Source organism: Gopherus flavomarginatus, chromosome 4 (assembly GCF_025201925.1).
Source record: "Gopherus flavomarginatus isolate rGopFla2 chromosome 4, rGopFla2.mat.asm, whole genome shotgun sequence".
In the NCBI taxonomy this organism is placed as follows: Eukaryota; Metazoa; Chordata; order Testudines; family Testudinidae; genus Gopherus; species Gopherus flavomarginatus.
Window position 1 is genome coordinate 209,999,622 of NC_066620.1, and position 24,754 is coordinate 210,024,375.

The 24,754-nt window shown below is 41.4% G+C and overlaps 1 protein-coding gene across 4 annotated transcripts in view; it reads right to left on the minus strand.

The window, feature by feature from the left end:
* MSRA (methionine sulfoxide reductase A) overlaps positions 1-24,754 on the minus strand; it is a 438,170-nt gene that overhangs the window by 175,660 nt on the left and 237,756 nt on the right. For all 4 annotated transcript variants that reach the window (XM_050948949.1, XM_050948950.1, XM_050948952.1 and 1 more), the window contains exon 4: positions 4,453-4,557. In XM_050948949.1, coding sequence (XP_050804906.1) covers positions 4,453-4,557 — 105 coding nt within the window. The remainder of the gene's footprint in view (positions 1-4,452; positions 4,558-24,754) is intronic.

The window sequence follows — 24,754 nt, forward strand, 5'->3', positions numbered from 1 at the left end:
GTTTAACAACAAAGAGAAGGTTAAGGGGTGACTTGATAGTAGTCCATCGGTACCTACATGGGGAACAATTATTTGATAACGGGCTCTTCAGTCTAGCAGAGAAAGATGTAACATGATCCAATGGGTGGAAGCTTAAATTAGACCAACTGAGACAGGAAACAAGGGTACATTTTTAACAGCAAGAGTAATTAACCACTGGAACAACTTGCCAAGAGTTGTGGTGGATTCTTCATCATGGACAATTTTTATATCAAGATTAGATTTTTTTTTTTAAAAGCTCTGCTCTAGGAATTATTTTTGGGGAGTTCTGTGGCCTGTGTTATACAGGAGACCAGACTAGATGATCACAATAGTCCCTTCTGGGCTTGGAATCTATTACACCTGGCAGATATATGGGCCTTGGATCGTCAAGTCAAAGCTGGCTAGGTCAGCGGGCTTAACGGGTAGTGATCAACAGCTCAATGTCTAGTTGGTAGCTAGTATCAAGTGGAATGCCCCAGGGGTCGGTCCTGGGGCCGGTTTTGTTCAACATCTTCACTAATGATCTGAATGATGGGATAGATTGTGCTCTCAGCAAGTTCACAGATGACACTAAGCTGGGGTGCAAAGTAGATACACTGGCGGATAGGGAGAGGGTCCAGAGTGACCGAGACAAATTGGAAAACCAGGCTAAAAGAAATCTGATGAGGTTTAACAAGGACAGAGTCCTGCACTTAGGAAGGAAGAATCCCATGCACTGCTACTGGCTGGGGACCAACTGGCTAAGTGGCAGTTCTGCAGAAAAGGACTTGGGGATTACAGTGGACGAGATGCTGGATATAAGTCAACAGTGTGTCCTTGTTGCCAAGAAGGCTAACGGCATATAGGACTGCATTAGTAGCATTGCCAGCAGATCGAGGGGGAGTGATTATTCCCCTCTATTCAGCACTAGTGAGGCCACATCTGGAGTACTGCGTCAAGTTTTGGGCCCTCCACTACAGAAAGGATGTGGACAAATTGGAGAGAGTCCAGCAGAGGGCAACAAAAATGATTAGGGAGCTGGGGCACATGACTTTTGAGGAGGAGAGGTTGAGGGAACTGGGCTTATTTAGTCTGCAGACAAGAAGAGTCAGGGGCGATTTGATTGCAACCTTCAACTACCTGAAAGGGGGGTCCCAAAGAGGATGGAGCTAGGCTGTTCTCAGAGGTAGCAGATGACAGAACAAGGAGCAATGGTCTCAAGTTACAGTGGGGGAGGTCTAGGTTGGATATTAGGAAACACTATTTCACTAGGAGGGTGGTGAAGCACTGGAATGGGTTACCTAGAGAGGTGGTGGAATCTCCTCTTTAGAGGATTTTAAGGCCCGGCTTGACAGAGCCCTGGCTAGGATGATTTCATTGGAGTTGGTCCTTCTCTGAGAAGGGGGTTGGACTAGATGACCTACTGAGGTCTCTTCCAACCCTAAGTTTCTATGATTTTAAAAGGTTCTACCTTTTTAGAGTCTCTGGACTGATACTGAATTCTCTTGAGATCTGGTGCTGGATGATGGAGCAGACAGTATGCTTATAAAATCTGTGGATGACACCAAGCTAAGAAGGGTTGCAAGCATTTTGGAGGACAGAAATAGACTTTAAAATGATCTTGATAAATTGATTTCAGATCAGTTTTTCAAATGATATTCAATAAAGACAAGCGCAAAGTACTACCCTTGGGAAGAAAAACTCAGATCTCAAATACAATATGGAGAATAACTGGATAGGCAGTAGTACTGCAGAAGAAGATCTGGGGGTTATAGTGGATCACAAACTGAATCTCAGCCATCAGTGTGGGGAATTTGTGAAAGGCTAATATTCGGGGGTGCATTAACAGGAGTGTTGTGCATTAGACACAGGAGGTAATTGTCCTGCTCTGCTGAACAGTGGTGAAGCCTCAGATGAAGAACTGTGTCCACATCTTAAGAAAGATGTGGACAAACTGGAGGGAGTCCAAATGAAAGCTACAAAAGGTTTAGAAAGCCTGATCTGTGAAGAAAAGTTTAAAAAAACTGGGCATGTTTAGTCTTTACTGAGAAGAGAGGACTGAAGGATGATCTAGTATGTCTTCAAGTATGTTAAAGACTTTTAGTAAGAGGATAGTGATCAATTGCTTTCCCTGTCCACTGAAGATAGGACAAGTAATCAGCTTAATCTGCAGCAAGGGAGATTTGGTTAGAAAATGTTTCCTAATATCTAACTATAAGGATAATTAAGTACTGGAAGAAATTACCAAGGGAGGTTGTAGAAGCCCCATCATTAGAGTTTTTAAGAACAGTTTACACAAACATGTTCTAGATAATCTCTTGAGGCCCCTTCCAGCTCTACACATCTATGATTCTATGCACTGAGGGAAGCTGCTTCGAAATATTCAGACATCCAGATAATGAGAAAAAGGTTTCTGCCCAACTTCAACAAAAAGAATATCTGATGTTTAAACTTAATGCCTCTGAAAACTGCTAGATCAGAGGTTCTCAACCTTTTTCACAGCATGGGCTGCATTTAAATACCAAGAGCATTATGTGACTACCACACCTCCCACCTGCTGTTTTGTGAATCATGTTCACTCCTGGATGCAGTCTCGTTATACCCCTGTGGCAACTACAGCGATTGCTGACAAAGGAAAGCAATTGTAGGAATTCTTTAATGTGATTTGGCTGCTGGGGGAAAAAAGAACTCATCACCATGTGACCAGCCATCTCTCTGTACATCACCAGAGCACTTTGGGGAATCTCTGTTATAGAAGAAGTTCTGTATTTATACACAGAACAGGTACAACACAGACAATGACAGTACAAACTTTCCCACATGTCTCCATCAACATGCCACAACCCTGACTTGGGTAGAACACTACTAGGAGTGAGACATTAGCTTAGCCTCCAGGAGATTCAATCTATGAGCTCACTGATGAGACTGCCAACTAGGTGGCCAACTGTTGCCAACTGTGGTGGTGTTTTTTCTGATGTAAACTTATTCCTAATGCATTGAACATTGGTGTGTTCCGGCCTGTATCCTCTAATGGAAAAAGAAACCTTACAATGTAAGGACCTGACCCTGTGTACTCTAACTCACAGGCATAGCTCCTTCTCACACAAATAGTCCCATCTGAAGATAGTGGTTCTGCACATGAGACTACTCCTGTGAGTAGAGGTTTTTAGGATCAGGCCATAAATGAAACATGACTTTATGATTTATGTATCAGGGGGTAGCCGTGTTAGTCTGGATCTGTACAAGCAGCAAAGAGTCCTGTGGCACCTTATAGACTAACAGACATTTTGGAGCATGAGCTTTCGTGGGTGAATACCCACTTCGTCGGGTGCATCTGACGAAGTGGGTATTCACCCATGAAAGCTCATGCTCCAAAATGTCTGTTGGTCTATAAAGTGCCACAGGACTCTTTGCTGCTTTTATAAATCATAAAATGATCAGAAAGAAAAGCTACCAGGTGACCAGAAGAAGGTTCAACCTGAAAAGAGTGCAAGTTTTTTTAAATTTTCTTTCCTGTCTACTGCGAACTCTACTGAAACCCCAAGGAAGCAGATCTCCAAATATTCAAGAGATATGTGTCTCCCACATCTCCCTCTTGCCCCACATACAGAGTTCCCCAGAGTCCACTCCAGTTACTAAAGCTCAGGTCTGCAGGAGGTCATCAGAGGAGAAAACACACCCTCACACTCCCCTCTTAAGAGTGTCTTTTAATATCAACCAGATAGCTAAATGTAAGACAACTGTAGTGACAAGGTTGAGAAAACAGAAACAAATTAGTTGTATGTAGTATTTCAGGGCATCATATTGGAGTTGATGTTTATTGAAACTATATACACACAAGTGTGAAATATTTTCTCAATAATTCATCATTTCTGTTTGAGCAGGTATGCATAATATCATGTTGCCACTTCCAAGGAGGATAAATTAAACCCCAATGCTTGAATAAGGTGAGAAGCTAATATGTTGCTGCTGGTGGTACCTCTGAGCATCCTGTCTTACTTCCTTTTTCTCATTTTCTCTAATGATAAAAGAAACCCACAGTAATTTTAAAAAAGATGAAAAAATGCAAAACTTATGGAGGGTAAAGTTTCCACGCATGAGTAAAATCGCCAGATCTGAAGCTGCCGAGAAATATGCTTTAATTTAGGAGACATAAGATAGCATTAAGGAAAAACTGTTATAATCAAAGGTGAAAGGATTTTCTATTGTCTAGTCACACTCTCTGTGGGAATTTTCCCAGCACAGACAGCTGTAAAGGGGGAGGGGTATTATGAGCTTCTACATCCTCATTCTCCCTCTCTTTCCCTCTCCCTCTCTGTCAATAAATGTCTGCAATCATATTCTTGAGCTCCCATGTGACTTCAAGGTTCATCTCTTCCATGCAGCTCAAACACTAATTATCCCAGCTGTAATTAGTAAGATAATTAAATACTGGCTCACTCATCACTCTACCTTGTGTCGGGTCATGATTCTCCCAGAAGACCTTGAGCAGTTGCTGAAATCTGATGTTTTCTGGCTGATATATAACTCGCACAGCTTCTGTATGACCAGTTTTCCCTAAAAAGACAATACAAAACTTGACAGTATTAGTAACAATCAACTCAGGCATATCCAAGACATGAAGCACGGGATTTTTGCTTTCCAAAACACAAAAAGGTAACGGACTTGTGTTTTCAGCTAACATCATTTTTAGCCCCAGCTTCCTTTACAGATTCTTTTATGACAGTATCCGCAATCAGACAACTGCCAGTTTGGATAAGGCCCATAATGGACTAAACTAACTGGAAGCAAAACTGAGAAGAATTAAGAGCAACCTTATCATCGGAGTTCAGCAACTTTCAGACAAAATGTAAATGCAAATTCTCAGTAAATCTTTCTTAAAATATTTGAAATGAGTAAAGTAACCAAAGGCAAAAAACAAATTCCATGAGCTTGTTATCCAGTATCAAACACATGGCTGCAAACGATCCTGTATTGCCCACACCACAGAATACCAATGGGCTTCAATGAAAGGCTCTAAGTGAGTGACTGAGCACTATGACAGCAAATGAAATTCAAGGGAGGTAAATGCAAGGCAATGCACACTGAATGAGATTATTTCCGAGTTTTGGCTACTTTATGTGCCCTATCGTGCAGCCCTTACACACCCAACCACCCACTGATTGTATTGAAAGTGCTAGCTTCACAAAGCCTGCAGAATCGGGCCAGTTAACTTTCGCTTATTATAATTATTCAATATTTATATTACCATAATGCACATACTCCTCAGTCAGGATCAGGCCCCCATTGTGCGAGGTATTGTACAAACATATACAAAGAGTTTTCAAATGAAGAAATATTTTCCTTTATTAGTGTAAACTTTCCATAAGTAAAAAAATACATATTCTCTTCTCTGGCGAAGTCTACATTTTCAACATCAATAAAAGGCACTGGAAATATTAACAAGGAAAAAGAATAGCCAGTTCTACATGTTGTTGGGGAGGGGCGTGCACTGCCTGAACACACCGAGCTAGACTTTGATCTCAGACACCAGTGTAAATCTAGATTAATTCAATTCACTTCAGTGAAATTGATCGGGATTTACAGCAGTGAAACCGACAGAAGAATCTGGCCTGCTGATGCAGTTCTGAATTAGCTGCTACTGTTCTAAGTGTCATTGGGGAGAACTCTGTGAAGACATTAGCTCAATGCACAGCAGAACTGAAAAAAAGTCAAAAGGATAGAGAATAACAGGGGAAATATATGATGCCATCATATCAATCTTTCCAATCATTTGTGGTTGCTTTACCTCAGAGCTGCAATAAAGAAGGGCAAGGAAATGAGAAGCAACATAAGGCAAAGGAAAGAGTACAGGTTAGGCACAAGAAGAGATTTAAAATATTAGGATTAAATTGAATCTGGAAGGTAGAAAAGTAAAAGGGGATATGACAGAAGTGAACTAAATACAATCATCATAACTATAGTGAAATCCAACTGATTCTGTGTGTTCTGTCTCATAACACAACACGGAGACACTCATTGAGATTAGTAGCAAGTACTAGGAAATTATTTTATACATAGCATATAAACCAAGCTATCCTCTGTTGCAGGATATTAATCAGACAAACACCATGATGGCCCAATTCTACCTTCACCTGGGCAACTCCTATTGAAACCAATGGGAGTTACTCATATGTCTGAAGGCAGAATTTGACACTAGGTTAACTGAGAAGGATTGGATATTTACATGAATAAAAATAATTTGCAGTTTAACTTGGTTATAAATTGACATGAGCCTTCGACATACAGTATAAACTGACTGCTAACTGGGGTCAGCAAGGAGATTTTTGTCCTATAGAATATCATTACATAATTGGCCAGAAGCATTATGAAAGGAGGATGGGGGCTTTCACCTTCCTTGATGCACAAGTATAGGGTAATGCCACTACCTACACTAGAGAAACAGACTAAACGGATGGTCTGTTCCAATATGGCAATTATGACTTCTCTATGTAGAGTGGCTCATGATGAAAGCTAAGGGAATAGCTGCTAACGTCAACATATATTTCTGCTTTTCTTTAACTCACTGTGAACTTTACAAGAGGGTCTTATCTCACCGACAGGAGTAAATAGCACATCTAAGATGACCAGCTTTAGATCAGAGGCCAGTCTCTCAAAGAACTTCAAAACAACAGAGGTTCCACCTTTCCGCACAACTGAAGCAATTACATCTTGTCAACGTACTTTGTTGTGACTAATCTAGGAACTCAAAGAGCCAGCTCTCTACTTTTCCTCTGAACAAGACAATCACTGTGTTGCTTTGAGAACTATGGTCTGACCTCAGGAAAAAACCCTTGCGATGCGTGGCTACAGGACGGTGGGGGTTGTTAGAACTTCAGCATGTCTGAAACCAATATCCCTCCTCAGACGAAAAACAAGGGCATGATGTCTGTTGGCCTTCTCAGATTCACTTTTACATTTCCTCAAACCCTTTCCACAATAAACTCCTCTCTGAACCCAGTGGATTTTCTTCCCTAACATGGCATGAAAGTTACTGCTACTGCTACTCACAGCATTATTATCTGCCATTCCACACTCAGAGCACTTACCTGCAAGGTGCTGAGCTGTTTCATTTCCCGCTGATTTTGATGGCTACCTCAGCAATGATTTTGCTATACATAAGCAGACAAGCAGGAAGCATCATGCAGGATTGGGTGCTTTGAGCTGCATTGGAAGGAGCACGTAGAGCAGGGGTGGCAGGGGAACCAATGGAAACAGGGCTCCTGAGGGTATGTCTGCACTCCAGCTAGGAATGACCCTCCAAGCCAAGGTAGACAGATTTGTGTTAGTGGGGCTCAAACTATGCTAGAAATAGCAATGGGATGTTCCGGCTGGGGCTGAGGCTCTCCTCTCCAGCCTAGGGGGTTGGGTGGGCTTGAGGACCCATGCTGGAAACCAGACCGGAAAGTCCATGCTACTCTTTTTAGCATGCTAGCTCAAATCAGCGGTTCACGGTGTTCTCAGTTCACCTATTCTTCTTGATTAGCTGGTTTTTAATAATCACCATAAGGTCTAATACTCTATTCAGAACCAAGCTTCCCTTAATTTCCAAGAGGAAGTTTTAACAAGTATGAATATTTTTATAAACCTTCCCAAAGTTTAAATCAGTTTTTAAAGTAGTTTTCTGTATCATTGAATATATTTAATTTGGTGTTAAATGAGCAAACAGAAATCCTTTATTTACAGGGGCCATTATCTGATCCCGTTCTTTCCATGGACAACTCTCCTTCAACTCAAAACAAGCTTAGCCATCGGAGAACTTTGCTGTAGATTGTGAGACTTGATTGCACTGTGCATGAGAGGACTGTTTGCCAACAGCTGATTGTCTGTTTAGCCTATATCTATTTGCTACTTGGAAAACGTACTCAGTCTCCAAGGATTAGCAGCAGTGTGCTGTTTCAATGGAAAGTCAAACTCTGGCAAAAAAAAGCTCCAGTACAGAGAAATGGAAAGAGACATCTGTATCTGTGTGACACCTCAGTGCCTCTTGTAAACTTTTCCTTTATAATAGTGTTTAGATTCTCACCCATTTAACTATTTTTGATAACGTTCGGTTTAAAAAAAAAAGACTATGTATTAAGGTTGCCAACTTTCTATTTGCAGAAAATGGAATACTCTTGACCCGCCCCCCTGCCCTGCCCCTTCTCCAAGGTCACGCTCACCCTCCTCACTCCCTCCATCACTCGCTCTCCCCCACACTCATTCACTCATTTTCACCGGGCTGAGGCAGGGTGTTGGAATGTGAGAGTGGGTGAGGGCTCTGGCTGCAGGCTCTGGGGTGGGGCCAGGAGAAGGCTGCAGGAGAGGGCTGCAGGAGGGGATAAGGGCTCCAGCTGGGGGTGTAGCTCTGGGGTGGGGCCAGGGATGAGGGGTTTGGGGTGCAGGAGAGGGTTCTGGGCTGGGGCACGGGGTTGGGATGCAGGAGGGTGTATGGGCTCTAGGCTAGGGGTGCAGGCTCTGGGGTAGTGCTAGGGATGAGGGGTTCAGAGTGCAGGAGGGGGATCTGGGCTGGGTAAGGCAGTTGGGATGCAGCGGGGGGTGAGGACTTGGGTGGGGCTGGGGTTTGGGGTGCAGGAGGGGGCTCAGGGCTGAGGCCAGATGTTGAGGCATGGCAGGGGGGTCGGGGTGCAGGTTCCAGGTGGCACTTACCTCAGGCGGCTCCTGGGAAACAGTGGCATCTCTCTCCGGCTTCTAGGCAGAGGCACAACCACATGCCTCTGCACGCTGCCCATGCCTGCAGGCACCGCCCCCTCGGCTCCCATTGGCAGTGGTTCTTGGCCAATGGGAGCTGCTGAGCTGGCTCTAGGGGTGGGAGCATCACACAGAGCCTCCGTGGCTGTCCCTCTACCTAGGATCCAGAGGGAGATGCCGGCAGCTTCCCGGGAGTCATACAGAGCTGGATAGGGAGCCTGCCTGTACCACCGACCGGACACTTAATGTCCTGGTCAGCATTGCTGACCGGAGACCAGGCATTCCAGTCAAAAAATGGGCACCTGGCAACCCTACTATGGATACATAGATTAGAATTGCACTTTGTAACAACTGCATTATGGACTAAAAACTGTTATCTCATCCTGTTTTCTGTTGTTCATACCCATGTGGCTTGTGCACCAAGTTGGAATGTGGAAAACTCTTAAGATTTACAACTAGCTTAATTTTTTCCTCTGTCCCAAGTAATTTCCCTATACCAGCGGTGATATGTGTTTGTTTTACTGACAATACTACCCCTTGTTTATATTTTTAGTATAGGAGTGGCAGAATACTGGGTCAAAAACCTACGCCCTGGTCTACAGTGGAGGGGGAGGGGAGGAACGATCTAAGTTATGACCTATGAGTCTATGAGTCTAAGTTATGCAACTTCAGCTATGTGAATAACGTAGCTGAAGTCGACGTACTTACATTGACTTGCCGTGGTGTCTTCACCATGGTGTCTTCGCCATGGTGTCTTCACCGTGGTGAGTCGACTGCTGCCGCTCCTCTGTCGACTCTGCCTGCGCCTCTCACAGCTCTGAAGTACAAGAGTCAATGGGGGAGCACTCGGGGTTCGATTTATCGCATCTAGACTAGACATAATAAATTGATCCCTGCTGGATCGATCACAGCCTGACAATCCTAAGAGCTTGGGTGGCAAAGTCAACAATAGCTGTCTGTGATCAATATAAGAGACTGCTAGCCCCTGTATCTAAATTCAAATGCACCCACCCCACATCATGTTGTAAGGCTTAATTAGGAGCAAGTACAGTATCCCCATGCCAAAGTCAAATATGGGGACATGGTGCAGGGGAATTTAATAAGGAGTAGGGTATTTTTTTCAATGTGAATGAATTAAGAAAATAGTATTGATATTTCCATCTCTGTGGTAGTCTAACATAAAATGGTTTTGCAATATAAAACATAAGAGTTATGTTCCCTCGATTACTTGATGAAAGCTAATGCAAGTATGTGTACACAAGCAAGGGAATCATACCATTAGCTTGGAGTGTAGATGTAGCCTTAGTTGAGCTCCTGCATAGCATAGGTCATAGAATTTCATGGAGCAATTCCTGTATCAAGTTCATAATTTCTGTTTGAGCAAGCATATCTCTCAGAATTGCATCCATTCTTGATCTAAAGAATTCAAGTGATGCAAAATTCACCAGATCCCTAGGTAAGATGTTCCAGCAGTTAATATACACAGCCGATTATGCCTAATTTTTAGCCTGAATTTGTCTAGCTTCAACTTTCATTCACTGAATCTTGTTATGCCGTTGTCTTCCACACCAGTGTTTCTCAGCCTTTTTGATAGCAGGGACCGGCTTGCTGCCTTCCGAAACTGTATCAGGGAGATCTCAGGGACCAGTGCCGGTCCCCAGACCAGTCATTATCAAACACTATTCTAGACTAAAGGGCTTTCCATTATTAGAAATATTCTCCCCATGTAGGTACTTATAGACCATGATCGAGTCATCTCTTAACCTTCTCTTGGATAAACCAAATAGATTGAGCTTCCTTACTTTTCACTTTAGGCAGATTTTCCAAACCTTGAATCATTCATGTATGACTTTGAATTTGACCATATTAAATGCACAACAAATGCATATAGCACTGTCCATAAGAGTTTGTCAGGATGGGCCTAATCCTGCAGCTGTTATTCAAACAGAGGCCCCACTGAAATCCATGGGAGTTTTGCTTGAATAAGGGCTGCAAGATATAGTGCCTGATCCAATACCCACAGAAGACAATGGCATCCAACAGACATTGCATTAGGCCTTTCATGCATATTACCAAGGAGAGATCAGCACTTCAGAGTCTAAAACCTTGGGTTGAGTGCTGTAGCTATTTTAAGAAATCTCACATTGGTACCTTCTTTGCGTTTTGTCAAATCCGCTGTGAAAGTGTTCTTAAAACAAACACGTGCTGAGTCATCATCCGAGACTGCTATGACATGAAATATATGGCAGAATGCGGGTAAAACAGAGCCAAAGACATACACTCACTCAAGGAGTTCAGTCACAAATGTAATTAATGATTATTTTTTTAATGAACATCATCAGCATGGAAGCATGTCCTCTGGAATAGTTGCCAAAGCATGGAGGGGCATATGATTGTTTAGCATATCTGGCATGTAATACCTTGCAATGCGAGGTACAAAAGTGCCATGCAAATGCCTGTTCTCATTCTCAGGTCACATTATAAACAAGAAGGAGGCAGCAGTATCTCCTGTAAATGTAAACAAACTTGTTTGTCTTAGTGACTGGCTGAACAAGAAGTAGGACCAAGTGGACTTATAGGCTCTAAAGTTTTACATTGTTTTGTTTTTGAGTGCAGTTATGTAACCAAACAAAATCTACATTCGTAAGTTACACTTTCACGATAAAGAGATTGCACTACAGTACTTGTATGAGTTGAATTGAAAAAAAACTTATCATTTTTATAGTGCAAATATTTGTAATCAAAATAATATGAAGTGAGCACTGTATACTTTGTATTCTGTGTTGTAATAGAAATAAATATATTTGTAAATGTAGAAAAGCATCCAAAATATTTAATAAATTTCAATTAGTATTCTATTATTTAATAGTGAGATTAATCGTGATTAATGTTTTTAATCGTGATTAATGTTTTTGAGTTAATCATGTGAGTTAACTGTGATTAATCAACAGCCCTACTTTTTACCTTAAGAATAAGGTAGGCTTGCTTAGCAAGAGCTGTGGAGTAACTTATATATGTAGCAATCACTCTGTTATTAGTCTTTTAAGAGAAAGCAAGCAGGTCTGTTTAGGCAGATTGTCGTTGCTGACAGCAGCATGGTGAAGACAGGGAATGGTTCAGCCTGGATAAACCCTGGTCAGAAGGGTCTCCACCCAAGAGAGGCAACAGCTGGGTTGCTGGAAAACTGAGACTGGGTTCCCTTGCTGAACCACTGATGGAAATACAGGTGCAGTTATCCTAATCTACGACATATATGGTGGTCGCATGTGTAGTCTGTATATATGTATTTTACTATAGCAGTTCTAATAGGTTGAATATTATTACCTTTAGACTCCATTGTTTAAGCAAATATTTTAAAGGTGATTGTCTGGAAAATACATGGTATATGTGCTATCCATAAATTTAGAATTTTAAAAAAGTTTCAATTTTACAAATGTAATTCTCATGCCACCTTTTTAGTGTTCACCCGTTTATTTGCTTTTACATTGCACACATTTTTTGTAACTAAACTAGAACATTGATTTTGCTTTTTTTAAAGTTTGTTCACTTTCTTCTTCTCACAATACAAACAAAGAATGAGAACATCTGATTACAATATCGATAGTCAGGCTTGACTACCTACAATATTTGGAGCTGAAGTTTGTACCATGAGTCACTGGAAAAGTAACCTACCACAGGTTTACAGTTAGGACTCAGTTTCAAGTTATTAATTTGATATCATGACAATTTGGCTAGTCTTATTCTACTGTTCCTTGAGCAGGTATCTCTACTAATAAAATTAATAAATGATATGCTGAAATGTAATGCTAGTTTATTTAATTGTAAAATCTATAGATATGAGCTCAAGACATCTGGGTTCAAATTCTGGCCCAGTCACAGACTTCCTGTGTGTCTTTGGGCAAGTTACCTAGTCTGCATCAGGATCCTACACATACAACAGAGATAACACATCCTTTCCTCACAGAGGCCTTGTAAGGGAAAAAAAAATCCATTACTAATTGTGAGGTGTGTAAATAATACAGTGATGAGGGCCATTATCAGTGCCTAGATATGTTGTACAAGTGCCATGTCATAGCTGGCAAAATTACGTAAGGCAAATGGGGCTAAATTAATCTTCAGAATAACTCTACCTCACAGTGGTTTGAGCATTGGCCTGCTAAACCCAGGGTTACAAGTTTAATCCTTGAGGGGGCCACTTAGGGATCTGGACTCGATGACCTTTTGAGGTCCCTTCCAGTTCCAGGAGACAGGTATATCTCCTCTTATTATTAAATCAGTGGATTTAAATGATGCAGGTTAAATATGGGTTGAATATGTTCTGTTTTGTTTATATCCAATCATAAATCAGCAAATCATTGTTTCATCAAAATATTAGGTTTGTACTCTTCTTCCATATTGGTTGTAATAGTTTTAATTATACATACGTGCAGCAGTATTCACACGCAGCAGTTCATTTCTTTCTACTTTACCCTTGACAGTGGAAATATTTTAGACTCAGTACATACCAAGCTGTTCAATCTTTTCATTTCTACTTAGAAGGAAATATAATAGAGATTTTACTTAAAATACCCCATTACTCAGGAAAACAGTACAATGTTTGATTTCAAGGGCCCTGTCCTGCAGTCATTCCAGGCATGGAACTCCCTTGAAGTCAATCAGAGTAATAGATGTAGAAGGACAGCAGAAGTATGAGGAATGTGTCATGAATTCAGAATAACTTTAATTCAGATTCAGAAAGAAATAACAGGGATAAATGGATGTAATGCTAGTATTTGAAGACGTCTCTTTATAGAAATTTTGAGGACAGGAGATTGAAAATACTAGCTAGCCTGGAAGATAAAAAGAAGAGGCTAGAGCAAGGTAATCCAATATCTATGTTTTTCAGTGAGAATGCCAGAAAGTGGAGCTTTATCCTTTCGTCATTAGTGTGATTTCAACAAGAGGCTGCTATCTTGAGGAGATAACTTTCTGTTCAGTTAAGTGTCAGCAGACATGCCAACTCTTACAATTTATGAGTTTGGAGAACAGTGTTTCCTTTAGAACAAAACCATGTACATTTCAGTCCTTACTATTTGAGTCATACTGGTTGGAACCAGATGAGAACAATGATATTGGTATTAAGACAAATTCTGTTTAATGTCTATTCTGCATTTCAAAATTTAAACCTTCTAACAGAGATATATAATATATACATAATTATGTTGTTTGCCCAACAGATTATGATTCCACTGAAAGAAAAATGCAAAGAGTAAAATAGTCAATATGGCTTCACACGGGAATGCTCAAAGACAGGAGAATAAAAAATAATCAGTACTGGAAACAGAGATAGGAGAGGGAACCTAGTAAGGATATACGGCTATTTAGAAGGTTTGCCGGGGAAAAGATAAAGGCAACAAAAAGGCAGAATGAATCTATGCTAGACAAAGGTGTTAGAGAAATAAGATGGGATTTTTAAAGGCAGTCTGTACCAAGTGTAATTTTTAAAATGTTTATGAGATATTAAGAAAATAATGAAAATGTTGACAGTTTATCTTATGACAAAAAAGCAGCGAAGGTAATGCTTGGAAAAACTGAGTACATACATATCAGCATGCGTTAGTCTCTTCCATTTTAAATAATCCCTCCCTTAACCCCACCTGCCTCTCCAGCTACTGCCCCATCTTTTTTCTCTCTTTCATCTCTAAGGTAATTGAATATGTGGTTTATAGTCACTGGAGATCCTCTCCTCCAATTTCATTTTAAAAATTCTCCAATCCAGGTTCCACTCCTTGTACTCCCCTCAAAATGCTCATGACAAATTTTGTCATGACCTCTTCCTAGCCAACTCTCAGAAACAGTGCTCCATCCTCCTGGGCCTATCGGCCAACTTTGACACTTTCAATCATGCCCTTCTTGAAATCTTGGTCTTTCTTGGTTTCCATGACTCTGTCCTCTCCTGGTTCTCCTCCTACCTCTCTAATCATTCCTTCAGAGGATCATTCTCATCTCCCCTCCAACCTTCTCTGGTGATCCATAGGGTTCTGTGCTTGGTCCCTTTGTCTTCTCATTCTACACCCTATCTCTGGGGAATCGTATCCATGAACACAAATTCAACTACTATCCCTCTGCTGATATGACTCAGTGATCTACCTCTTTACTCGAGACCTGTCTTCTTCTGTCCAGACTACAATATCAGCCTATATGATATCTCCTAATGGGTGTGTTTGGCCTTCAGCTCAAGCTCAACATGGATAAATCAGTGTGCTCAGTCTTCTCTCCCAAGAGCTCCCCACTACCTCCTTTTTTGATCACTGTAGACAACACCACCAGCTTGCCTGTCACTCAGGCCCATAAACTAGAAATAAGTTCTCTCATTCAGGCTACGTCTAAATTCTGCCGTTTCTTTTTGCATAATATCTCTAAGATACAACCTTTCCCATTCATTCACACAGCTAAATCTCTTGTCCAGGCTTTCATCTCACATCTTGATCATTGCAACATTTTCTCTGATCTTGACAAGTGCAATCTTGCCCCATTCATAGCCATTAATAATACAGCTGCAAAAACCATTTTTTTAGTCCATCACTTTCACCGCATCACCCCACTCTTTGTATCAATCCACTGGCTCCCGCTTCTCTATTGCTTCAAACATAAGCTACTTCTCTTCACTTTCAAGGCCTTTTATGACTTACCTCCAGCTACCTACCTATCTAGCTCTTATTCACTATCAGGATGTTGACCCCACCTCCAATCAGCCCATGATGCCAGCCTCCATCACCCACTTGTTAATTTTTCAAACAAAAACCTTTCTCCTCTGCTGCTCCTTCTACTTAGGAAGAGCTCCTCATAAACATTAACCATGTTATCCTCCTTCAAACCCTCCTGAAACCCATATAATGGGTTTGCTATAATGCCTACAAAAAAACTTGACAATGATTGGATTTCTGGTGTGCTAAGATGGCTGCCTATCATGCTGACCAATGTTACCTCACTGTTTCATTGTTTTCCCCGGTCAATCTGTCCGTATCTATCTGTTGTCTTGTCTCTTTACTTAGATTGCAAGCTCTTTAGGGCAAGGACTCTCTTATTTTTGTTCTGTGCTTGTACAGCATTCAGCACAATGGGATCCTGGTCCATGACCAGGGCTCCTAGACATGGCAATATAAATTAATAATAATAATTATTAATATGCATTGCAGAGTCATAAGGGAATTAGGTAATGAACTTTATAATTATGGTAATTATGTTCAAGAAGTCATGGAGAACTGGGGAAATATCAGATGATTGGGGACAAAAAACAAACATGGAAAGCATCTTTTCAACAGGAAAAAAAGACCCAAAACTTCATAAAGGAACGAGAGCCATTCTGAGAAAATAATGAACATGCCTAAATATAAGCTTGGCTTAAAGACAGCTATGGCAGATGGATAAACCACTTCAAATATCTGAAAAGAGTAAACAGAGAGTGACAGCAATTGTTTAAGAAGAGCCAAGGATTAATAAGAAGTAATAGAATGAACTGGAACAAATGAAAATTTAGACTGGGTATCAGGAAAAATGTCAACAGTGAAATGTATTAGGCTGAAAAATGGCTGCCAAAGCAAAATGGTGAAAGCTCTGTCACTGGAGTTGTTTAAAAGGAAATAGACAATGCAATTGTTAATATACTGTACTGTAGAAAACAATATAGCAATAGATACAGAATGGACTACATGAGTTCTTCCCATTGTTAGGGCTTAGGTCTCCATGATGTACAGAGACTGCTTTGGATTCCTTAAATCAAAATCAATAGGAGATCACATAACCCCTTCAATGCCACCTTCATGCAACTACATCCACTCATTTTAAAGTTGTGGCCATGTAAATAGCTCTCTCATGGCATGGTGTATGACATCTACCCCATCCCATGATCAAAAGTACTGTTTTTGAAGATTCATGTACTAACTACGTTGCTGGAATGGCTGAATTAGTATTTTTTTAAATTACAGACCAAAGTAAAAGATATTTTAAAAGTCAGGGAATACGAAATCTTCAAATCAAAAGCACAGAAAACGTCAAGTATTTAGGCATTCAGTTGTGAGTGGGCTGACAAAGCAGCAGGGTTGTCCTTATGGCTTTAAAGCAGTGAACATGATGGATCATTAAAGAAGCCGTCAGGCAAGTCATTTAGTCAATATAAGTATTTTTTAAAAAACAGTAAGGCAAGAAAGAGCCTAAGATCAAACATACAGGACAAGGTGGGAATTAAATATGCCTGGAAGGGTAAGTAAAGGCCATTCAAATGAGAAAGGAAGGGAAGGTAAGGGAGAAGGTAAGGGGTACAGTCAGAGGGGCCACACTGCAGTTTAGAATTCCTCCTGTGGGCTTCAGAAATACATTGGAGCATGGCTCACCACATTTGGAGAGGGTGCAGTTTTTTTCTCTCCTGCTGGTAATAGCTCACCTTCACTGATCACTCTCGTTAGAGTGTGTATGATAACACCCATCGTTTCATGTTCTGTGTGTGTGTGTGTGTGTGTGTGTGTGTGTGTGTGTGTGTGTGTGTGTGTGTGTGTGTGTGTGTGTGTGTGTGTGTGTGTGTATCTTCCTACTGTATTTTCCACTGCATGCATGCGATGAAGTGGGCTGTAGCCCACGAAAGCTTATGCTCAAATAAATGTATTAATCTCTAAGGTGCCACAAGTAATCCTGTTCTTTTTGTGTATTTCTACAGCTGCCTGACCCAGATTCAAGCTCAAGTTTAAAAGACAAAGGACTAGTAGATCAATCTTTAGCCCCTTAATAAATCTTACCAGATATTTAACTGTTTTTGTGGCAAACGTTTTAGACATTATTAATTCTCACTCCATTTTTAATAAATTACTGTGTCCATGTTTAAGGTCAGGAAGCCACATATAATGAATTATTACTGATGATTAATTATGTTAAGAGACCATAAGACCAACCTGGGTTTCAGTTAAGCAGGGAATTAATTAAAATTGGCTTCAGTAAACAGTTTGCTGGTTACACTGCCACTTATAGACAATAAAAGGATCCCTTTTTCCATTTGCTACAGTTTCACTTCCCATCAGACCAATGAAAGTGTCTACATCCTATTAGGACCTACTGAACGTTCATTGCATTTGACTATCCATCATTCCATATTCAGCTATTTTCAAAGGAAGAGTCTGAATCCAGAGGTCACTTGTATCCCATATAAAATCCCCCGTTACATAGCAACATGACTAGATATGATTCTAATTCAAGTGAAACCAGTATTATCCCACATTAACTTTGTTAGTCCTTAATAGAGCACTTTGTTATGCCCAAAAGTGGTAAGAAAGACACAGAAGCTAAAAATCCTGAAGTGAGCATGTGCACAGACAACTCAGTCCAAACACCTGGCCACCTAGCTCATGCCTGTTGGTTCACGTATTTGGCTACAGCAAAACTACGCTGAGTTAATCATCACGGGGCAGCTGTGTTAATCTGTATCCACAAAAACAACGAGGAGTCCAGTGGCACCTTAAAGACTAACAGATTTATTTGGTGTCACTGGACTCCTCGTTGTTTTTTGAGCTAATAAGACTCCAGCATAGGGGGTAGGTATAGGGTGTACCACACATCCAAAGTTAGACAGAAATCTCCCCCTCTGTATATATTTACATATTTCATAGCACTTACTGTACACTGCATTACATGTTTTGAGATTGGTTTGCTTACTTTGTAGAAACCAATCTCTGTCCAGCATGTTCTGTCCATGCACTGTCCATGTTCGACCTACTCTTTACCACAGCTTACATTTCAGGCTTATCTTGTTCATAGTTATCTTGTTCTTTGTAAATGGTTCCCTGGGCATTCCCCCTTATCATAGCTAGTTAAGTGTTGTCTCTTAGCTCACTGACCCATCTACCTACCTCAGTTAGTTAAAAGTTTCTCTTTTCAGCCTGCTGATCTATTTACCTCCCTGACCCTGTCTTCTAAGAAATAAGGCCTCCCTCATTTTTACTTATTCATCTCAAGCCTGGCCTATAATGCCTAAGCCCCAATAACATCTTCAGACTAGGCGTTCTCCTGCCGATCTCACCTGTGGGGCCCAATTCAGTCGGTGTTCTCAGAGGCTGCCTACTGGACCAGGCCCTGCCTAGAACTCCACAAGAGGAACTGTCGATATTGTAACCTTTAGCTCAGCAGACAGAGCACTCATCAAGGACATGGGAGACCAAGTTCAAGTCCATCCTCTGCTTGATGTTGAATAGAGACTAGAACTTGAGTCTCCTCCCAGAGAGCCCCAACTACTGGTCTATAGGGTATTATTAGGCAGGTCTTTCTCAGTCTCTCCCAGTGAAATTTTTCAAGGGTGTATAAGTAATTAAATATTCATTGTGCCAGTCAGAGAGTGAGAATAACTCTACAATCCGGTGGTTAGGTCACTGACCTAGGAAGCGGGAGACTCTGGGTCCAGTCCCACATCCTGGCTGAGTTCTGCAACTGTACGGCTAAAGGTTATAAGGAATCTTTTCCTCCATTTTTTTTGCAAGAAAGGGCTTGCACACCTAATTCCAGGAGAAGATTCATAGTTATACATTCCAAGCACAGGAAGATGCCTCCCTCTGGCTGAGAGTTAGGCATCTAAGACCCTTTGAGGTGCAGGGTGTAGGACCCATCCCTCTCCTTGGTATTTCCCATTGGCTATCTTAGGGCTAGCCTACACTACCACGCTATATCTGCACAGCTACACCACTGTAGCATGTCTGGTGAAGACACGTTATGTCTACGGGAGAGCGCTTTCCTGTCAGTATAATTACTCCACCTCAATGAGAGGCAGAAGCTATGTCTCCCACCGACGTAGCATGGTGTAGACACCACTTTAAGTAAATGTAATTTATATCAGTCACACCCCTGAGCAACTTAAGTTACATCGACTTAAGTGGTAGAGTAGACAAACCCTTAGGTAGCTCCCTAGTCAGTGCACTGGCTTTTATGGATCCCATTCTTAGATGCCTAACTCTCCCAATACATTGTATAGGAAACCTATGTGCCTAACGCAGAGATTACACTAAATGACAGTGGGTCTAAGTGTTAGGCATTGCAATGCGGAATCTAAGTCCCCTTTGTGTATCTAACCCCAATACTATATTGGTCAACCAAAATTTCACAAAACAGAACACTTCATCACATACTCCTTCCACGCTGTATTTTGTTAGTAACTTGATATAGTCGTCTCCATAATACACTATGAAAAAACTTCACTGCAGATAGTTAATATATTTTGCAGAAACAACTGTAAGAGATATTCAGATGTGAGAAGGGACAGCAGTTTTATTGTTCTTTGGGCGGTTATTCCAGCATTATAAAATATGTATACTGAGAGAAACATAATGACTAGATAGCAGCACATAGACTAATGTCCCTAATTTACAGGGCTTCTCCATTTTTCAGCTTACAAGTTTTTGTATTCATAAAAATGATCAAATATTGATCTTGCACTAGCAGTGAGGAGCCTGAATTAGGGTCAGGTCTCCATTTTGCTACATGCTGCCAAACACATACAGAGAGTCTGGAAGAGCGTGCAATCTAAGGGTTTGATCCAGCACTCACTGAAGCTAATGGAACAATGCCCTTTGACTTCAGGAGGTGCTGAATCAGGCTTTAAGAAGTTTAAAAGGAATCTGAAAATGGGATTCCATGTGGTAATAACTGTGACACTGTATGGAATCTGGGGGACACTTGAGGATATTATGAATACTAATATTGTAAAACTGTAATGAGTTATGCCAGATATGCCATGTAAGGTATCTGGAAAAATGTTATAACTTGCCAGATATGATCATCTCATTTATGTGTTTGCATCACCTTTGAATTATGAGTTATAGACATGTATGCCTGGGCCAGAGAAAGAGTGAGAATGACTCTATAGCCCAACAGTTAGCAGTCACCTCAGAGGAAGCAGATCCCTGTTCAAATCCCTTCATCTCCTGAGGCAGAGGAGGTTCTTGAAAAAACGATCACCTCCACCCCATGGGAGTACGCTAGCCACTGAACTAATGATTACAGTTTCTTCCCTCGCTCCCCAAAGCTTGTGTGTGTGGAGTTAGCTGGCCTCTGAGCACACTTACCAGACTGGGCCCTGGATGCAAATTGGATGGAGGAGCATCCCTCTTATCCCGGCTCATGGATTGCTGAAAGAGATAGTCCACCTCCCTGCAGCCTGGACTTGAGTGCCTATCTCAGAGAGAGAAGAGGCGCTTAGGACACACTTTGCTCACCTGCATCTCTCATTGCCTAGCTTAGGCAGCTCCCACCCCCCAGTGTCCTGAGTTTTGTGGATCACATTCTAAGGCACTTGTCTCTCTCCATCCATTGTTTAAGGAGCCTACACATCTAACTCAGGCTTTGTAGGTCAGTGTTGTACCAGAGATTTTCTAGGTAACTAAAAGATAAGCATTGCAATGCTGAGCATCATAGAATATTAGGGCTGGAAGAGACCTCAGGAGGTCATCTAGTCCAACTCCCTGCTCAAAGCAAGGCCATCACCAACTAAATCATCCCAGCCAAGGCTTTGTCAAGCGAGGCCTTAGAAACCTCTTAGGATGGAGATGCCACCACCTCCCTAGGTAACCCAGTCCAGTGCTTCACCACCCTCCTAGTGAAATAGTATTTCCTAATATCCAACCTAGACGTCCCCCACTGCAACTTGAGACCATTGCTTCTTGTTCTGTTATCTGCCACCACTGAAAGCAGCCGAGCTCCATCCTCTTTGGAACCTCCCCTTCAGGTAGTTGAAGGCTGCTATCAATTCCCCCTTCACTCTTCTCTTCTGCAAACTAAATAAGCCCAGTTCCCTCAGCCTCTGCTCATAAGTCATGTGCCCCAGCCCCCTGATCATTTTCATTGCCCTCCGTTGGACTCTCTACAATTGGTCCACATCCCTTCTGTAGTGGGGGGACCAAAACTGGACACAATACTCTAGGTGTGGCCTCACTTGTGCCGAATAGAGGGGAATAATCATTTCCCTCGATCTGCTGGCAATGTTCCTACTAATACAGCCCAATATGCCATTGGCCTTCTTGGCAACAAGGGCACACTGCTGACTCATATCCAGCTTCTTGTCCAGTGTAATCCCCTTTTCTGCAGAACTGCTGCTAGCCAGTTGGTCCCCAGCTTGTAGCAGTGCATAAGATTCTTCCTTCCTAAGTGCAGGACTCTGCACTTGTCCTTGTTGAACTTCATCAGATTTCTTTTGGAACAATTCTCCAATTTGTCTAGGTCACCCTGGACCCTATCCCTACCCTCCAGTTTATCTACCACTTCCCCCAACTTAATGTCATCTTCAAACTTGCTGAGGGTGCAATTAATCCCATCATCCAGATCATTGATAAAGATGTTGAACAAAACCGGCCCCAGGACCAATGTTTGGGGGCACTCCGCTTGATACTGGTGCCAACCAGACATCGAGCCTTTGATCACTACCCATTGAGCCCAACAATCTAGCCAGCTTTCTATCCACCTTATAGTCCATTCATCCAATCCATACTTCTTTAACTTACTGGCAAGAATACTGTGGGAGACCGTATCAAAAGCTTTGCTAAAGTCAAGATATATCACATCCACCGCTTTCCCCATATCCACAGAGCCAGTTATCTCATCATAGAAGGTAATCAGGTGGTCAGGCATGACTTGCCCTTGGTGAATCCATGTTGACTGTTCCTGATCACCTTCCTTTCCTCCAACTGCTTCCAAATGGATTCCTTGAGGACTTGCTCCATGATTTTGCCAGGGGCTGAAGTTAGGCTGACCGCTCTGTACTTTTCTGGGTTCTCTTTCTTCCCTTTTTTAAATATGGGCATTATATTTGCCTTTTTCCAATCATCCCCTGATCGCTATGAATTTTTAAAGATAATGGTCAATGGCTCTACAATCACATCAGCCAACTCCCTCAGCAACCTTGGATACATTAGATCTGGACCCACGGACTTGTGCACGTCCAGCTTTTCTAAATAGTCCTTAACCTGTTCTTTCACCACTGAGGGCTGCTCACCTCCTCCCCATGCTGTGTTGCCCAGTGCAGCAGTCTGGGAGCTGCCCTTGTCTGTGAAGACCGAGGCAAAAATAGCATTGAGTACTTCAGCTTTTTCCACATCATCTGTCACTATGTTGCCTGCCCCATTCAGTAAGGGTCCCACACTTTCCCTGACCTTCTTGTTTTTGCTAACATACATGTAGAAACCCTTCTTATTACCCTTCACATCTCTTGCTAGCTGCAACTCCAGTTGTGCCTTGGCCTTCTTGATTACAGTCCTGCATGCGCTAGCAATATTTTTATACTCGCATTGTATCGCAACATGTAAATCCCTTTGAGGATGCAGGCCTAAAGATGCAGATAGGTACATAATAAGATTCACTGGGCTACCATCAGAACTGACCAGAATTGTCAGAATGGGAAGAAAGCAGTGGCCAAGCCAGCCACATTATAGGGAGGTTGTTGCACCACTGTTTAGATTATAAAATCTGTATCTGAAAGGCTATTTGGTAGAAATTGAATATCATAATTTTTAACTTTAGAATAGGTCATCTGTTCAAATCCATACTATGTTGCTAATGCCCAACATTGTGACAATCCGTTTGGCTGTTTAGTGGTCCATTGAAAATGAGCTTGGTAGTTTCACTCTGTTTTGCAGAGGAAAAGCACTCACCTAATTTACATAGCATTATGAACTCATGACTTGCTAAACTCCAATGCTTATATCAAAGATTTTATTTGCTTAAAAGAGCAACTTTGTGGGGGGGGGTTAACTTGTTTTAGTGTTTCTCGGAAATGGCCACACTGAATTGTAACACACACACACACACACACACACACACACACACACACACACACACACACACACACGTATTGAGATGAGTAATGCATGATGGCCTAATTATACACCCCTGAAAAATGGGGTTTATAATATGTTGCTGATGTACCCTTGCTGGTAAGGGGCTTTATACATTTTTTATTATTGTGACATGAGACTCAATTATTAAAAATATGTATTACTGCTATAACACAACCAAAACAGAGCTATTTATAATACTCATAATGGTTGTAAGATCACAATTACGTGTCTATATAAAAAAAATGAAGTCCCTATGAGTTTTACCTTTTCATAAGCCTGAAGGATCACTCCACTAGGCTCTGCACCAGCTGTTATAATTCATGAGAGAGAGACTATTTCCTTTATTACTAAAAGGGTGATGTAAATCAAAAGCAGACCTTAGGAAAAAAAGATTTTCATTTATTAAGTTTACATAAAAAAATTAAGAGATGTTAATAAATACTGTGTCTATAAGCAGGTCTAAATCTATCTCAAATGCCCTATAGTGAAGTCTTACATCAGTTGTTATTGAAACATGAAATGCTTTTCTTACAGGCTTAGTGCAATCAATTTAAACTTACAGTCATCTTGTACCCATATGTGCTGCTCCCGTTGATGAGACGGCTATTAATAAAGGAATAGACAGCTATGAATTAAAACAAGCTCTACTTAATCACATTAATCCAGAGTATGTTAAAGGCTTCAATTTTCTAAATAATTTTGGGCTTAACGCCTCCAAAGATGGGCAGCCTGTTCTTTTGATGCAGCATCTGGTCCAATTTAAACTGCATTGTGAGAGAGGAATTGTCAGGCCTTTGCAAAAATACGGAAGACTGACAGTTTTAGGGATGCAACCAAAACTGCTACAGCTGAGACAAAAGATACTGCAAGATATTGAAAAAGACCTACAACAATTAGAAGGCAGCCCACTGCTTGGCAAATGCAACTCTACTGTTCAATGAATTGTATATGATTAACTTACTGTTGCTGATGGGATGAGTACTCCACACACTTATCCATTACTGTGTTTTCCAGTCATTGAACGCCTAGCAGCTGCTGCTTGTGAAGTATATTCACTTACCCATTACTTTAGGTTACCAATTAGAGAGAATTATTTGAAAAGAAAAGAAATGGTGTAACCACTATCACCACCCTCCTATTAATCACATTTCCTGGCTTCCAACATTTTTCTTGTCCTTCTACAG